Genomic DNA, 19,817 nt, shown 5'->3' with positions numbered 1-19,817 from the left:
TTCTTGTGCAAAACATGCTGGATATGATTAGAGGTACCCCCCCTCTCCGTCGCGCACAGTGCAAAGCCAATGGAAAGGCTTGGAGACGGCCGGTCCCGCCCACTCAAGGGCTACGTAGCAGCCGGGGCCAAATCCATCATGGGGCTGAGGCAGAGAAAGGAGACAGCACAGCAATCAGTGTGTTCTCTCACCTCGCTTTAATGCGCCACCATTATCCCGTATAAAGGGCGAGGTCTTGCCTGTATAGCATACAGAAGGAAAACAAAAAAAAATTAAAAATAATAATAAAAGGTAGCGGTTAGCATGTCGATGCACAAAAGGACGCTGGCAAACATATCGATAGTACAAGCCAACGAATTACGTGTTATAGCAAAGAGGCGCTTTTATTATTCCCCATGCTGTTCAAACGTTAAAGCTATAACAAATGTTTCATATTTACAAGCATCAGACTTGCGTCAGCCTATATTTTTTTATAATTCAAACTGAACGAGCGTACATAAGGGGACTGGGACAAGTCAGGTATACACGACATAAAAACCCAACAACATAAAACATTTTCACTTGAAAGTAAACAAACCCCCCCCCCCCCCCCCTCCCCAGGTTAAAGCATGGGATGTATACCGGCAAATCATGATTACAATTAAGAGGTTACACAAACCTGCACCAAACAAAGACATGCTATAACAAACCCGCGGGGACTTACTGGTATATAAAGTAGTTTAAGTATAGCATGGATTCGCCTTTGGCAAATGACTTAGCAAAAAGCCATTTATATGGTGCATCGTTTAGCCTTAAGATAAGGATGCGCCCTCCGCAGTAAACAGGAGAGGTGTTAAAACCAGGTCCCGAAATGGTGCCTATAGTCTGAACACTATACCTAAGGCTAAAACACTATTGTTTCATAGGCTGAACACCACTATACCCAACACACTGTTGTTTCAGTTACAGGCTGAACACTATACCTAAAACATTGTCGTTTCAGTTACAGGCTGAACACTATATCTAAAACATTGTCGTTTCAGTTACAGGCTGAACACTATACCTAAAACATTGTTGTTTCTGTTATGCTGAACACTATAACACTGTTGTTCCAGTTACAGGCTGAACACTATAACACTGTTGTTCCAGTTACAGGCTGAACACTATAACACTGTTGTTCCAGTTACAGGCTGAACACTATAACACTGTTGTTTCACTTATAGCTGAACACTATACCACTGTTGTTTCACTTATAGCTGAACACTATACCACTGTTGTTTCACTTATAGCTGAACACTATAGCACTGTTGTTTCACTTATAGCTGAACACTATACCACTGTTGTTTCAGTTATAGCTGAACACTATACCACTGTTGTTTCACTTATAGCTGAACACTATACCACTGTTGTTTCACTTATAGCTGAACACTATACCACTGTTGTTTCACTTATAGCTGAACACTATAGCACTGTTGTTTCTGTTATAGCTGAACACTATACCACTGTTGTTTCACTTATAGCTGAACACTATACCACTGTTGTTTCACTTATAGCTGAACACTATACCTATAAACACTGTTGTTTCACTTATAGCTGAACACTATAGCACTGTTGTTTCACTTATAGCTGAACACTATACTGTTGTTTCTGTTATAGCTGAACACTATAGCACTGTTGTTTCTGTTATAGCTGAACACTATAGCACTGTTGTTTCTGTTATAGCTGAACACTATAGCACTGTTGTTTCTGTTATAGCTGAACACTATACCTATAAACACTGTTGTTTCTGTTATAGCTGAACACTATACCTATAAACACTGTTGTTTCTGTTATGCTGAACACTATATATTGACACTACCAAAAAATATATATAATTTAAATTGAATTACATATAGTTTAAATAATTCATCCTCAATTAATCTCACTATAATTGGTTAAATAAATAGACATATATATATACGCACACGCGCACACACACACACACACACACACACACACACACACACACACACACACACACACATCATTTTGCCTAAATCCAAATATAAAAGTTAAACTATTGTTAAAAAATACCTAAAAGTTGTGTGTGATATATAAATACATCAACATAAACTAAATTAATCGTAAACATTTATGTGCCATGCATGGCCTCGATCACCATTGAAGGTGATCTATACATCGTCCCATTGGAATACCGGAATATGGCATGAATTCAAGGTTATACTTTCGATGATACTAAAGATATTAATGCCTCAAATGAGCAAACGTAATAGCTTATCAGCAGTGCAATAAGCTTAAAGCCGTTTTACCCATATAGGTGTTCCTATATTTACGCACACAGTTGTGAAAATCTACATTTCGTACAAAAATATGGAAATATTTAGAGCACAAGCATCTAAATGAGTACATTTGTTTAGAATTAGTAGCTTAATTATAGATACCTCGTCCTTTTCATTTAATAGAACGTAAACGCATTAGGGCCTGCTAGGCGACACCATTACGCACAGCAGAGTAAATTGTTAAAACTGCTATTCGTTAATAGCCTCTTAGATTAATATCATTTTGTGTCATTGCAAAATCTGATTGCAGAGCTAAATATAAGAACAATGTGATACATATATAGGCAACAAGTGTATGCTTATATACAATAGCCAATAGTTTGGGGATATACGCCAAACTATTGATTAGGGAGTTTGGGGGGTATGGACCTGTAGGCTGCCACAACAAAGTAGACAAAAAACGTCCATATACAATTCATCCTGCCAGTCCAATTTGGGGCAATAAGGGCCATAATAAAACGATCCCTCCATTTTGTTGTGTCCTTGGCCATGTGCGCTTCGATGGCTTTCTTCAGGTTGAAGTTAATCTCGGCCAGTTTTACCACCAGCCCAGGTCCTATATCGTCTAATATCATTGGCAGGTCGTCTGTATAGAATGCATGGCTATACTGGCGGGGAGAATAAAAAATACCAACTAATAAAATAATCACAACATCAACATTCTAAAATAGTTACATTTATTTGTTATATATATACGAGGGATGCGTTACATCTGCGTAAATAATACAATGTTTTTCTTAATTAATTTTCAAAACATTCAAAGATTATATAGCGCACTGAGAACAAAGGCCGTGCGTCGGCCATTTCTCGTTTAGCAAACAGTTTTATTTGTAAACAGCTAAAGACAAACGAATTCAATGTAAAGGGTTAAATAGTAGAAACAATCCATCTATACCTCCAGGAACGTATACAGCCACAACGGAAACTAAATACACAAATGTTTGCTCTACACACTGCTCTATTGGCACGGAGGCCTGTCTATATCTTTGTGTTACAGTTATTAATTGTAGCTATTAAATCTTCATTTTCACAGCTGCCCGGCTATTATATCCTGAAAACAGTTTACTCTGACCACTGGCTTTGATCAAGCTCATATAATCGTGGCCGAAGAGGCCGTTTGAGCCATATCATGTTCGTCCCGAGTGCAGTTATGAACAATAATGCGGCGTTTTATTACATCCAGCGGAAGCATTTATTTTTCACGAGAGACAAAGGAGAAAGAGAGTCTGTCCACGCGCGCATGCAGAGTCCAGAACACCCCCTCGCGCCTCGGACTGACACCGAGTCAGACCCCCCCCCCCCCCCACACACACACACACACATACGCACACACACACACACACACACACACACACACACACACACCACACACACACACACACACACACACACACACACACACACACACACACACACACACACACACACACACACACACACACCCCACCCCTTTTGGTTCTCTGTATGGCAGGAAGGAAAAGGAGACCCGATTTCTGCCCGTATCACAATCAAATCCACTTCTTCAATCACATCAGTCATACTCCTGGCACGGGGAGAGAATAATGTGTTTTGGAAAAACACCAAACGCTGTTACTATATGGATCCCTTTAAGAAGGAACCAAAAAAAAAAAACTGGACCGGGAACTCGAAATAGGCCCCCGGACTGTGCGCGAGCGCTCTTGTTGTGATTTAAGAGGAGCAGCATTAGCATAGAGACCATCAGAAAATGGAATCATTAATTTTGTATCCAACATCCACTGCTTACTGCTCTGTCGTTAAGACAGACATTAACTACTTACATTGTAGATAATTAGGGGAGCGTTATCCGAACCCTTAACAGCCATGGACTGTATATGGGGCTGCATGTTTAGCCAGGTAGGCCTACCGTATACTACGCCTCCAACCATAAATACCCCAACTCAGCAAAATGAATAGCACATGCAGCACGAAGGCTTGGCACAGATGTGTTGCCTTATTAAGGCTCTCGGGAAGCCTTTCTATACACCCTACTGCACAGTCTTGGTTGGAGAGACTGCATATAGCGCATTTGCTATAGTTTAACTTCACATTGATGTAGTTGGATGGTACAGTTGAACTGACGTTCAAATCTCAGTATGCTTTTTCAGTATAGGTAACTACTTTGAGTCACATAGTTTGGGTAGTTAATTACAAATTACATATTTCCCTAGAAATGTACCATTTTCCTTATTCCATCTCAACAATTGCTCCCTGTCCTCTCCTTAAAAGCCACCCTTGGGTATGCTTAGGTTTTGCCTGGCCCAGACACTAAATCAAACACGCCCATAGGTCTACTTTACTCAGTGTCAGTTCAGTTGTGCTCAGCGTGAGATATGAGATTCTAGACTTAGATTGTGATCATTTTCCGCCCTATAGTTTGGACGTAGTTGAACGACTTATTAAAAAGTAGTTTTAGTTTGACAAACTGAATGTTTTTGAAAATAGTTTAGGTGTATTTTAACTACTTTTCGGTGTGATAAACTATCTTAAGGGTATAGTTTCTCTCCCCGACAAATAGCCCAATACAGAACACCACAGCAATGCCGTCAGACGCCAACATCTCTTACAGGAAAACAATTGTCTAAGCGGGTCGAAACTAGGAAAATAGGCTACACTGTGTGATAGTACACCCAAGTCATATAGCCTGTAAGCGGTGTAAACAACTTTTTACCTGCACGTATTCGAGAATCTTGATGGATTCTTGTGGTGAGCGCTTTGCAGACTGAAAGATCCACGGCCGTGACATTGGTCCCATTAGCGCCGCCCGGTGGTGAGGAGAGTCGAGTGTCGAAGCCCGGCCGTCGCCACTACTGCCTCGATTTGAACGCGCGGATAAAGCGCGCAGGAGGGGGAAAACATTCTAAAATGAAGTCGAAGCGGCCGAACACAAGCACGGCTTTTCCTATACATCCTCTCCCTGTCGTCGATCTCCCCTCCTCGGTAACACAGTTAATAACCTTGGGTCTCAGACGGTTTATTGCACTGCACTCCAATTGTACAAATGCTCCAGACTCTCAGACAGCTTTTATGGCCGCGTTGCTGCGGCAACGGGGAGGATGTCCCGTAATTAGGGACGGAATTCCAGCGCGCAGTAAAGGATGCGCGAGGCAAGGCCGGACTATGGCAGGGAGAAGCAACCATAAACTTCAGCCTCTCTCCCCGCGTTTATTGCCCTCTGACTGTCATATATGAACGCCAATGCGCTGCGGCTAGGTCCCATAAACACGGCGATAATACACAGCAAATATGGCAACCCTCGCTAAAAAGGAGAATGCTGTTTGAAAGTGTTTTCGAATCCAATCAGTGGATGGAGAAATCACACGCACGCATTCACATCAGGGGGAAATAGCACATGGTGACACTCAGGGTACAAAAATAGGACAGAGGGATGAGAATTCGAATCTTTTGGTCACATCAAACGTTATGATGGTAAACGTATAGAAGTTCAAAGCCGTAGAATTCCACTGGGCGGGATGGGTTAGCAGGATTTGTAAAATAGCGTAGTTTTAAAATATCGTGGTCAATGGATCAAAAGTAAGGAGAAAAACACGCCACCAAACCCAAAAACGAGTGAAAAAAACAACAATTACATGTCCAGTCTATGCTATTTAACCCTTATTACCATCATAGTTTTGCCCAATTAAAACTAGAGAAATACACTGCATTTTTCATAATGACACGTATGTGCCTTTTAGGTTTCACTCGTCCGGACCTGGATGTCAGTCCAAATATCTGGTATATGATTATGTTTCTCAAGTATTTGCCAATATCACTCAATTGTACTAAACAATGTTGTAAACATAGCTTTTTTGCTTTGCCCTGCGTGCGTAAAATGTCCATTTTGTGCGTAACGTCTCTTCATATCGCTCACACAACGTAAACAGGCCAACACGTTAAATATAGGTCTGAGAGTGTAAAACAATAACCAGGTACAAATGTCAATTCTTGCAATAATCTTTTGATTTTTAATTTCGAAATATAGGATAATACAGATTAGTTTGGGCATACCAAGCAGTTGATTCAATGTGATGTCCCTGACCAGCCTCTCTCTCTCTCTCTCTCTCTCTCTCTCTCTCTCGCTCTCTCTCTCTCGCTTTCCCCCCCCCCCTCTCTCTGTCAGTACATTTGAAAACAAAGCCTCAATCATATTCATACCGCAGTATGAAATATGGAGGGACCACTCACCACTGAGTAAAACGGGAAACGTATTTTGTCCTCTGTATCAATGACTGGCGAGGCACAGTTGCATATTACCTGTTTGTTTGTTTGTTTGTGTTTACGTGTTTGTTGGATCTATATCTACCACCCGATAACATTTTAAAAAGCTTATCATCTGGGTTGGGCTGGGTTGGGCGCCTATTGGTAGCCTATTATTATTAGTCATCACGAATTCAGAAGTAATTTTTGTATTGGGTATTGGACTTAACAAACAAAATATCGAACACGTATCCATGCTTTCATTGCTTATGTTGTTGAGACAGACAAACAGGTCATCCCCAAACCGAAAAAGGACCCCCCCCCCCCAAAACGATTTCTGTATGAACCTTTTCACTTGGTTAGCCATATCATACAATGAGATAGTAGATGAGTGGCTACAAAATAAATAAGCTTACAAACAGAAACACATCACATTCGCATCCGTTCAGACTTATCATTTGGTCACACCAAAGTCCGTAGTCTGAATTATTAAACTCACATATTCTCTTGTCATGAACCCAACACGTTATTACGTTCCTGATTAAAAAAAAACCCCAAAAAATTCAAAATAAAAACAAACAAAAATGTTTTTTTGATTTTTGATTACAAAATACACTGTGTCAGTCAATTATAGACTGGTAATGTTGCATGGTGTGAAAATAACACGAACAGGGCGACTGTGCGTCACAATATTAACACAGGCCCCCCACACAAAGCGTATCGCTTTCATGAGGAGACAAAACTCCGCTTATATATTTTCAAACAAAGTCTTCGGAGCGAAAATGAAGTCGTTAGACTGTCTTAATTCATGCTCAATCCTCAAACGATTCAAATAATGAGATACAGTTGTCCTCGAACTTGAAATTAACCGTTGAGCATAGTCGCTGCTGCTGTTGCGGCCACCGTTGTGTGTTGCCACCGTCCGTCACACGAGACACCGCTAGTCAATCAGTCTGTAAACGCAGGGAGTCCTATATACATATAGGACTGCAGGGGAGTCGGTGATAATTGCATTTGACTCCTAAAGCAGAGGGTTGGAGGTGTAATACTGTAATCTGTCTCTGTTCAATTTCTTCTCCTTCATGCGACGGTTCTGAAACCATATTTTCACTTGTCTGTCGGTGAGATTGAGCATTCGAGAGAGCTGCAGACGTTTCTCCTTGTTAATGTACACGCTGAAAAAGAATTCCCTCTCAAGTTCTCTGATTTGATATTTGGAATAAGGGCATCTTTTCTTACGTGTCCTCTGTCCATCTGGAGGAGAAAAAGAGGAGAGCATATACCGGTCACAGAAAATAAACAACAGCTCAAATTAGCCATGACTACGTTAAAATAATAAGACTCAACGCGCCTCGAATGTTTTCCAAATTACGCATGGATGAAATTCGCCCGTATAAAAACGACAATAATTTATTTCATATTTTTACAGTTATGGGGGCCATGTGTAATAATATAGAATCACAGTTTGAAACCTTTCCAAACGTTTCAGTATGGGGTTGCCTGTTACATAGTAGCCTACACTTGGGCATTGACCTTTTCCAGCGTGAGAAAAACTGCAAGCGCATTCAAACCTTATCCATGTGTAATAAGAATATCTAAAAGATTAGTTCTACGAATGACAATTTAGTGTCAGACTAAAATAAACGTGAAAATGTACACGGGCAAGCCACGTGCACGCCCCAATAATATATAATATAGCTTTAACACAAGAGCTATAGTGCTCAACAGAGGCACCACGCTCATTACATGCAAGCTCCCTTTAACGCTAAGAAACCGTGAAACTAGTACATTTATGATACACCAAATTAACATAAGAGCACTGACGGTTATATTGACATTTTTGTTTTTTTTGTTTGTTTGAAAACTTAAGGAAGTGTTGGAAAAATCACTGGCCTGCTGCTGTCTTTCACGGCCAATTTCAATTCCAAGCACGTGATCCTGCAGTTTATAACAAAGTTTTGTTGGGGAAATCTACAGGCCCTCTATAAACCTTATATGCTTATAAAACAGCATATAAAAATTTTAACAGCAGCGCGCTAGATTGCAAACTTTCTCTCATAACCAAGGCGCTGACTTAATACGTACTGCTGGTGCTCGATTTCTCCTCATTGTTGCCGGAAGATGACTCCGGGCTGCTAGCCTCCTCGCGCGGCTCCTTCCCCTCGGTGTCCCGGGACGAGGGCGCGCTCTCCTGCGCGGAGCTCGGCTGCTTGCTGCTCGGTTTGTCCCCCGAGTAGTCGTTCGTGGAAGAGCTCTCCGACGCATTGCCATACGCAGTCTCGAAAAACTGGTCGAACGCTTGTGGCAGCACACCGTTTCTGCCCACATTCCCGTAGAAATTAGACGCTGCAGAGCCCGCTCCCGTGTGGTGGTGATGGTAAGCGGCAGCTGCAGGATTGTTTTTGGCGAACATGTCCCCCACGGCCGTCTGCGCGGAAAGACAGTCCCTGTGCACCATGTCCTCGGCGGAGGGGTAGCATTGGGGCAGATTTCCCCGGTGCGGCCATTTACTGGAGGCGTCAATGGCAGCATAGTCCCTGAACGTCACCTCTCTCACGGGCTGGACTTGCGGCAGGTTAGAGGCGTAGGAATATGTCATGGGGCGAGTAGACGGGGTCTGGGACAAGAACGAGGGGAGACCGGAGAAGTCAGCCCCCGCCGACACGTAGTAGGTGCAACTGGGCAAATACATGTTCGATCCGACAGGGACCCTCTCGTCAAAATCCATCATTCCTTCAATCTACTATTCTATCTGGGGTTCGCCTCTATAGCCGCCCTTAACATGGCTCTCGAGCGCCGTGGCTCGTGTCTCTTTGAAGCAGGTTCGCGAGGCAGAAATTTTGAGACGTAAGCTGACGTGGAGAGCCATCTCCATCCATTCCAGGGAGGCGTAGGTCACGTGACCAACGGCAGAAATTGACAGATTTTCAGCTTGTGTGCGCGCGCGCGCACGTTTGTGTGTGTGTGTTTGAGAGTGAGTGAATGAGAGACGTATACTGGTGGTGGTTGTCCTAAAGCTTGACATTGGTGGTTTATCGCCTATCGCCCATCGGTCTATGAATTCCTTAACATGCAGCAAGTCGGAGGAAAAAATATAATTGCATGGTTGTTAAAACGTAGGCAAATGACGAATTGCAATCGAAGATTTAACCCGATTCAATATCAATTTCCCATATGCTATGCGCATTCTGATATTCAATCTGGTGCCAGAATTAAATTTGTGCATATTTTAAAGCCTAATTGAATTTCCGAGTATTTCCTGGTGTATGTAGAAATACAGACGTGCATACTAAATACTTTTTCAGTCTGATTAAATAACTTGTCCGTCGACTAATAAAAACAATAACGTGAACCAAATTTGCCTTGCTATAACGTATAGGCGATAGCCCATGTGCACAAGATAACAAAGGTTCGTTTTTGAAGTCATGTCTTTAGAAGTCACCATTACTGCTTTACTGCATAGCATTTGGCTCAGTTGAACATTTGGCAATCAGGGTCATGTTCAAGTAATGCTTGATCTTTCGGCCTGGCTGCAGTCATGTGTTGGTATCGGCAACACACTGACTATACAAACCATACATTGGCCGCTTTTAGACACAGAAAAAAGACAATTTCACAAAAGCCAGACATTTTTAAGTGCGACTCCAAAAGCCGCATAGATCAATAAACCTTGGGGAATGCCAATAGGATCTAAAAGGTAAATCTAACATTCTAAAACCATGTTTACGATGGCAATAACTGAAGACGCTACAAGATCAATAGTTCATTCAGAAGCCCACGGAGGTAGGTAAATAGATGAACAAAAACGTGCTTGTTTGTGGATGTTTTGGGAATTTAATAAAGTGTTACACTTAATGGATAACGTGTTAAGAGTTTTCAAGAAGACGTATTTTATTGTTAAATGGTATGTGTGTTCGTGAAGCTCTCGTTTAATTAGATCCTATTTCGACCGCATGCCGTAATGTAGGCCTCGCCCTCTATCACATAGGTCCTAGTTTTACACACAGCCCTGTTTTTGCATTTTTGGGTTCAAATATTTGTTTAAATGTGCGCCAGTTAGTATAAGACATATTACTCAAAAAATGTTTGTGTTCATTGGACACTTTTGGGTAAATCAGGAGTTTTCCAGCTATTTCTCTATATTTCTCCTAATGGGGAAAAGCGCTTGGTATTCCTTCCTAAACCATTCATAAAAGTCAAGTGGTCCGTTCACTTCCCTGATGGCAGTGTAAAAATGGGTGATGTAGAGACAACAAGTCCAAGGGTGGGACATTATTTAAAAAAAAAGGGCAAAGCAGAAATAAAAAATGACCACAGCAATATCTCACAGTTATTGCGCAAAATAAACCAAATAACATTTCCTTCAGGAATCCCTTTCAAATCCATTTTTAATCTCTGATCATTTGTAGGAATGCACAGCTGAGCCATTCACAACATAAATGTGTTTATATTATTATTTTAGTCGGCGGACATAAACACAGGCTAAACATATCGGTGGCTTCGACGATGGGAGCTATATGCAACATGCTGGATTACATTGCTGTATACAATAAACTATATATATTTTTTTCTAGAATTGTATTACATATCTCTTCAAGACAGTACACTCCTTTCTCCTCTAGATATGTTTGCATGCTCACTGCTTCTTTGTTCTGGCCAACGGGGCCAACGGGGGCCACCGTGGAGCTAGTCTCTGGAAGAGGCTGCAACCTGACTCTAATGTGCTGTGAATGGAGACCAGAGTACGGATTAGGACCGCCGGGACTCCCCCCAGGCCCCACCGCGCTTTACCCAAATCCACCCGGGGTGCACATGACAGCTCCAGGGCGCGCCCTGATGACACATGCCGTATAGCCTCTCCAACGCTCGACCTTAAAATAGAATTTACTAATTGTTGACATGTCACTGCACCAAGAAAACAAAACAAGAACGACCACGCTATGTCCATCCATCGTCTCGTTGATAGGCCATTTTATTTGGATAAATTGCAAGGGCACCAACAAGTCCACAGTCTTTCAGACCACATGCTCCGCCTCGATTCTATATGACTTGTACTGGAGCTTTTAAGTAATTGAGCACAGGGTGCCCAGGAAAACCAAAGCAAGCTCTGCACAGCCCTGTGTTTTTATAGCTCCCATAGTTTTCTACTGCGCCTTTTTTCTCCTCTCCCCGGGCAAGGTGCCACAAAGCCGGCCCGGCGTGATAGGAAGTCGTTACCTCCACACACCGGACCTCTAAAGTCAAGCGGCTGAAGCTTTCCCAGGGAAAATACAACAAATATACACCACCAAACTAAACAGACAGGTAAGATTTGTATTTACTTTTCAACGTGTCTTTTGGACAAACACTACGCGTGTGAACACTTTGGCCATGGTGGCCAGGAGAAAAGAAAAACAAAATTTAATCAATTGCTAAAAGCGCTTAAGATTCAGTATTGTATGTGGAAAACAGTTTGGAAGATGTTTCACAACACGCGCCGTCGGGTGATATCTTAATGCTGCACTTTTAGGGGATGCCAAAACAGGAACTGTGTAGCTGAATAAAGGCTTTCAACGCCAAAGTTTTTGTCTGTGCGGTCGACTTCAAGTTCGGGGGCGGGAGCGAGGGCCACCGCCCACGGCGTGGGGCCTGACTGAACTCTTTGGTTACTGGGAGAAGCCTCCCGACACCATTTAAGGGCACGGTATGCCCCGGATGAAGTTCCTCTGATTGCATTTGCTTTTGCTCCTGCTGCGTGCAGCAGTGCAGTGCAGTGCAGTGCAGTGGTCAGGCCAATGGCTTTGGGTTACAAGATGGATCGATAACATGGCGTCTGGAGCCCAGGGTGTGGGCAAAATGTAAAAATGACCTTAACCTTCGCAATACGTGTGCGATTTCGCTAAGCTAGTTACGGTGTAGCTTTCAGCTCGGCCTCTGAGAACAATAAAGCATGGCTAACACCGGCAGTTAGGCCTAATCAATGTTACATTGGAGGACTATTATGATAGAGGACCCCCTAGGTTATCGGTTCTCCATTACGTGTAAGCTAGCGGCCTTTTACGCACAGTTAATGCTCACTACACAGGCATATAGTTTCAGAAACATATAAATAGAAATGGATCGTAATAACCCAATTGATAATAAAAGGCATGGCTTTTAAACGTACGAAAGATGAAGCGGTTAGATAATTTGTTTATAGTAACAGTGTCTTCCTTAAACACCTTTAATTATGTGACCCATGTTTAATTGATATTGTAAATACTGGTATGTTAACACGACTTAAATGACAACAAACAGAGCCACGTTATAATGCTGTTGGTCCTATAAGCTAAATTCAAATGTACAATTAATTAAAATGCCTTTGTTTTGTAGGTTAGTATAAGATCTTTTGATTCAAATTCAGAGTAATCTTGTTGACTGTTCTCTGTTTGGAAAATGAATACGACATATATAGCCCTATTTGCGTATAGGGTTGTGTTATAGACAACAATACCGTCTTTCACCCTATACTGTCCATTTAACGTCTTGTGGTAACTATATAAGCTAGTAAGTAAACTAGTGCATTCAAATAACCTTGCTGGATATGCAAAATAAAACATTTGTTAACTTCTTTTCTATTTACTTATTTCTAATTATACTTAAAATAGCTGATGCTGACAAATCCAGCACAGGCCAGAGTGTATCACGGCATCTACAATTTACTAAAACGTCTAACCTTTAAATGAAGGGGGAAAGTGCAACATGCAAAAAGTGTCCTCACAGAAATTGAAAGCCACCCCCTCCCACCAAAAAATACTGATTTGGTCTTGAAGTGTAGCTGCGCGAGCTAGTCGACTGCAACACCAAAACAAACTACTAGCATCAACTATTTTCCATTACTATTCCATAAATGCATAGTTTCATTCGCGAATGCTCAGTACAAGTAATTGGCCTATACCGTGTGTTAACTGTGGATATATTTTGCTAACTTTCGAAGAAATGTGATTTTGAACTTGAGTCGTATCTGGTCTTGGCTGTTGAGTAGTCTATTTAGGCCGTTATCAAGCTTGCTGTGGGATACGAGCTTGGAGATGGGGCGTATTATGGGCTACGCCCTCCAAGCGACTGAAACATGAAAACAACAGCCAATTCGCACATACTTTGATACAAATTAAGATATGAGGAATATGTGAACGGACGTGAACCTGTTTAAATGAGCTAAGAACTGTTGATTTATCCACAGGTGACAGAAATGCGGGCAGAGGACGATGGCGATGACAGAAGGCCAGTGAGGGGACCACACAGAGAAGAACAGTGCAGCGCCGGACAGGAAGAGAAGGAGAGAGCTCAAATCCACGGTCAATGGGAGCCATACGATTGACGTATGAACGGATTAAGTCAGAATTATTACACCAGTAGTTTACACCAGTGTCAAAATTGAAAGACGTTAGCACTAATGTGTTTGGACCTTTGGACAAAAAGGATTTGACTTTTCCACAGCTGCATGGCCTATATGCATGGAAGAAAACCTGCACTGGACTTCAACGAGGGACATTCAAATATGCCAAACATGTTTTTTTTGCCATGGAACTATGTTTTTTGTCTCTCAACACTGCATACAACTCATTCGTGTAAATCACATTACAATAAAGTGAAGAAGAGCCCTCTAAGAGCCCTATACGCTTTCTGTTGCGTTCTGTTATGGCTCGTTTTCCAAACGCTTGAATGCCATGTCCAGATATATAGAATTCCATTTCCCCAATATGTCTGTCCTGTTTTTATCGTTTAACCCTTTTAGATATAGGCAACAATCTCACATTCTAGACGGAACTTTGATAACTGAACAGTCTAACGATGTAAGTGTAACAACTGCTACTGGTCACTGGAATCATGTGTTCCCGCATGGAATCCGAGAGAACAACAAGTACATCTGAAACGGTTAAATAAAGAAAGGAAAGTGTCATCAAAGAGAGACAGCTAGCTAACCATAAGCCTACAAGGACTATAGTGGACATTTTGTTTACCTCTGGTGGTTCTTCTGAGAGCGAGGGTTATACAGGATAGAATGGTTTACTCTCGACCTTGATTTTCTCCCGCATTTCTTGATCTGCCCTTCCTTAAAGAACAGAACATTGCATTTTACATTTGTGCAATTAGCTATAGCCTTTCATAATTGCAATCTTTATTCAAGTCAATTAATATCTTCAATAACTATTGCGTATATACAAATTATGTATTCAAATACAAACATTGACGACAGCTCCCTTCTCGCCACATATTTTTACCCAATATAATTCACTATAGGCTACACAAAATAGGTATTGTTTGCACGGTTGTGGGAAGTTTGGTATTGAAACGTATATATAATGGTATTGCGATTTAGAATCAATTGTGATCATTCAAGGCCAAAATATGTTCATACTAGATTTATTCAAATGAATGTGGTGTTGATGTAAATTCCCATATAGCCAACTATTTGCCGAAAGAACGAAACGTGCATCACTATAATGCTCGCCAAGGCACCGAATTATGCTGTTTGATATCAACCGGAGTTGTGAAATTTGGATCGCCTCCAAGAGCAAATAACGTCACGTTATCGCCTAGGCACGAAAATACATTTCCCTGCAGTATTCAGAAGTTCAGAACCTATAGCATGTGCAGTTATTTTTCACACTTTTTCAAATGTTTTTTCTTTCTCAGATATTTCCGTAGAATATAGTCTAGGCCACTTTTGCTTTCTAGCATAATAGTATACTATACAAGTATTCAACCTACATTGTATTTCCCCGAGATGTACATACATTCGATATCAAATTCTCCAGCATAGTTTGGGGATCAATTTACACCTTCTCACGAATCCCCTTTTATGCACACGAAGACGGCCAAAGACACGAACACTGCTATATGTTTAATTAATACAATATACTAAAGGCTTTGCACGTGTATTCATTTGAGCGTTATTGTTTTATTTTCAAAGCCAAAGGCGCTCACTAATGGCACATGCATGCATCGGTTAAGATTATACGCAAACCAGGGCCTTATACGCCAATATCCTAAAAGCAAAAAAAAACCTGACCTGCATTTCTGGCGAAACCAAAATCTCAGAATGTATTAATAATAAGCTCTAGATAAACAGAAATAATATAAATGTTTAACTCAGTTTGCGTAACCGAGAAAAATACGAGGAATGCTGGAACTATACTAAATCCTTAGTAACCCGCCACGGTTCTGAGATATGTGGGGGCGGCTGGTATAGCCTATAATCTCGGCCAAGTGCCCCCGTTTGACCGCTGTTACGACCTTGGATCAGCTCGTGTGTATAAGGTCTTTGTGGTGTCTTATACGATTATGTCCCAAACGCCATGCTTACAGACTATGGCCAAATGTGTTGTTGTGTTGCTCGGCTGGCTGAAGGCTGTAGCCCTCTCTGCCTACATTACGGAGGGAGACAGCGAAGGTCAATGTAAAGAACATGGTGTTGGCCCCGGGTCTTTATTCACCCATGTCTGACAGACTGGCTGGAGAAGTGTCGTACGGCTATTAGCCCATTCCAACCATTCACAGCCCATTCCAACCATTCAGTGGGTCGGGGGGAAAAAAGAAAGAAAAAGACAAAATGTCCCTCTTCATATTCACATTGCGAAGCTTCTTCAAACGGTTAGGTGTAGTTGTGTGTTTTTGCAAAGGTGTCTGCAACAGATGGCGCGAGGATGCAAAATTAATTTGATGGGAGGCGGGAAAAAAACAAGGAATAATTATGACCTTTTCTGGAGGCTTCATTAAAATCAGCCATTTTCACTGCAGATATGAAAGTGAATGGAATAGTGAAATGGCACACAGCCTTTAAAAGTGTCAAGATGATTTCATAGCGCAGCAAAAAAAAGATTTAGAGACGATCATGTAGTTCTTACTCTACTTGCCCATTTGCCATTAAGCTCGAATCAGCGAGACAGTGAGTAATGCGCGGGGCTCCCTAAACCTGGAAGTAATATCACTTCATTTTGCGTAAAGGAGGAATACCAAATTGAATCACTTTTTTCGAGTTGTAAAAATGACCATGCTGTTCCATAGTTTGCCTTAAGATGGCAGCAAATCTCAAATCTTCACACAGTGAGGCATGGGTGCACACAGTAATTCAGTCCAGCCCACTCTTGTTTTCCTCCCAGACACCGGATACAAAGAGTGTATATATTCGGGACGGGCAAGATGGGCGGAGCAAGCCGCCGTAAAGCCTCGGTGCCTTTGCGTCAGAGAATGAAAGGAGGCGGGTGTTACAGCCTTGTTTTGGTCATTAGCAGGCCAATGAGCGGCTGGCTTGCTTATTACGGCCAATGAGCTGCGCAGCGCCTGGGCTGGTCTTCGGACGACAGGAAGTGAAACAAAAAGTAACTGATCTCGCTTTTCGACATTAGATTGGACACGTGCGCGCGCGCGCAGTGGTCGGCTGCGTCAAAGTGGAGCGACGCTCTGCAGCCGTGCCCGTCTACGCAGTGGCCATTTAAATAGGGCTTGTGTATAGATATACTACAAGACATGAGTGATCCTACATTACGAAACACATAATAATACTACTATATGATATGCTGTCACTGAAATTCACATCACAGTCCATCATTTAGTCCAAGCCACCCACGCACCACTGGAGCTGTATCCAGCATGTTTGTTTATTATTTTATATATACCGTTACCGTAATGGGGTTGGCCTAATAGAAAACAGGGTAGGCTATGTTAAATTAGGCGTTAGCTACCTATATTAATTGTCCACATTTGTTGTTTAAACATGATGAAACATTTATTGATAGTACCATTGATAGACCTATATATTGTAGGCCGATCTGTGTGGTCGCAATGCTTATAGAGCATTGCACAACACTGCCAGGCTTATGCGTTTGATTCCAACTAGTCCACCAGATGGCATTTAGAGTGTGTGTGAATTATCCACTGTATACAATTATGTTTTGCACTATGTGAGGTCCATTGTCTACCCATTTAACCGCGCGCCCATACTGCTGTGCAACGCCAATGGTTTTCAACCGGATCTGAGAATCAGAATCCTCTCAAATGGGGGTCCTGGATACGTTTATAATAAAACACAAAATAGGCTACGTGTATGTACCCTAATGATAAGGATGAGGAAAACCAGTCCCACTGCCAAAAGAAAGTCCAACGTGCCTATATACTTGTTGTTGTACTATGGAACCACAACGGCTCCCAAACAGCATTGCCAAGTTCAACGGACCCCGTGTCCCCTTTGATGTGAGCTTAGGTATTGACAATACTCGACCGCATGACCCCGAATGGCCACCACAACTCGACGTGTAGCAACAGCGTATTAAACTGGGCCCGCGGTCTGATAGCCAGGCTGTATCAATTTCACACGACAAACCACTGCTGTATATATATATCATCACACCTCGTGGTTGAAATACATTATTTACATTTAGCCTACTTGACGATTAAAGGCTCATTCTGGTTCTGAAAAAACATAACGTGTAGGAAAATAATAAGAGAGAAAGTACACAGTAAATTTTGCAGAGTAAATTTTACTCAAACTGAGTACATTTTACTTTGAGTACATTGAGTAAAACTTGAGTAAAACTTGAGTACTCTGCAAAATTGACTGTGTAAGAAAGAAAGGAAGAAAGAAAGAATAGCAGGGTTTTTGTATTGACCTTGTGTCAACTGCCCTCTCTCATAATGTTTCCTCTCACTGACCACCGGTCCATACCATAAAGCAAAACAACAACAACAACAACAACAACAACAACAACAGCAACAACAACAACAACAACAACAACAACAACTATATAACAGGCAAAAGAAGAGATCGCCTTAGCGGCAGACGCGAGGTTGCGATATCTTATGACATATCTACAACTCCATAACTTGATAGGCCTTATATAACTGGGGCCATATAGTTATACACTTTTAATTATACCATTTAGTTTCTAAAGGTTAGGCCTACTATATACATCATGTTTTGTATATACTTTGGTGAAACTATTTGACAAAATACAAATAGTTAGCGACGGATCAAGATGATCAATAAATGCTATTGTAATTATTATTATTATTGTTATTATTATATAGGCTATGTTTTATTATTACTATTTTGAATAAACATCAAGCTCATGAAGCCTAATTGTATGTATGCCTTTATTCTGCATATAGAATAGAAAACAAACAAAAAGGTGTGATCAGATTAGAAGTAAGGCGCGGGCAAATAAAAATAGATAGATATATCGTGGCCTAGCGTGTAGGTATATGATTTCACGCTATATAGTATGATGTTAGTTATATTCATGAATGACGTATAGTTATAGTCATTCATATTAATTTAGTCTATTGCCAAGTAGTAGTTATTTTGGCTCGAGGCGTTAGTAAATAGTTAGTGACTGACTATTCTTAAGCATTAGTAAATGGTCAGTAAATAAACTATTTAATTTATGTTAATAATGACTCGCTCTCAAACAGCAAACGTGACACGCGGAGATATCAGGGTGTTCTCCTGTGATGTTCGACGCTATAGGCCTGTTTGCGTGCCATTGTGGATCGTATGTATCTGTCTTGTTCTAAACTGTATAGAAAAACTGTTTCCAAAATCATAGCTATGACACAGAATGAAAAGGTAGATTACCTGGTAAAGGGCACGCGTTAGTTAATGCGTGGGGCCTCGGCGGCCTTGTAGCCTACATTTTGCAGCATGCAATTGTCAAATGAACTGGAGATTAGTGCCTACTTTCCATATCAAATAATCAGTTCGATTTACAGCACATGAACGGGCTTTCCGTATAGGTTTCACTTTCTAATCTTAAGGGCCACTTAACTATACTATGTCACAATGCAGGAAGGAATACGTCTAGCGTATATTTCCTATTTAGGCAACAAAGGGTTCGCTAATGATATGTTAACTTTTGAATGCTGTGTTGAAATACATTTATCCTAATATATTAATATTATATTATATTTGTTATAATAAAACACGAGTTACTTGTGCCCTAATGATTCAAATATGATGTGCGTATACGTTCATATAACCTTACAACAAATGTTTTAATCAAAAGATGGGAACCCAAATAATCCTAAATATTATTATTATTATTATTATTATTATTATTATTATTATTATTATTATTATTATTATTATTATTATTATTATTATTATTATTATTATTATTATTATTATTATTATTATTATTATCATTAATATTATTATTATTATTATTTTTATTATTATTATCATCATTATTATTCATAGGATGGCCTAGGACAGGTTTTTCTGGGGCGGTCTAAACTTTAAAGCACGTGTGGCTGTGAATTGCCCAC

At 41.0% G+C, this 19,817-nt stretch overlaps 1 protein-coding gene across 1 annotated transcript; it reads right to left on the bottom strand.

Moving 5' to 3' along the window:
* Nucleotides 1-7,554: 7,554 nt before the first annotated feature.
* LOC311248408 (homeobox protein Hox-A11a-like) lies at nucleotides 7,555-9,412 on the bottom strand (the record flags this gene model as incomplete). The annotated part of the gene is given in 5 exon segments (XM_084339290.1): nucleotides 7,555-7,787; nucleotides 8,619-9,272; nucleotides 9,275-9,281; nucleotides 9,285-9,355; nucleotides 9,358-9,412. Coding segments are annotated over 5 exon segments (1,020 nt in total).
* Nucleotides 9,413-19,817: the final 10,405 nt, after the last annotated feature.

This window comes from Notolepis coatsorum, assembly GCF_963971535.1.
Source record: "Notolepis coatsorum genome assembly, contig: SCAFFOLD_312, whole genome shotgun sequence".
In the NCBI taxonomy this organism is placed as follows: domain Eukaryota; kingdom Metazoa; phylum Chordata; class Actinopteri; order Aulopiformes; family Paralepididae; genus Notolepis; species Notolepis coatsorum.
This window is presented reverse-complemented; position numbering and strand designations above follow the sequence as displayed.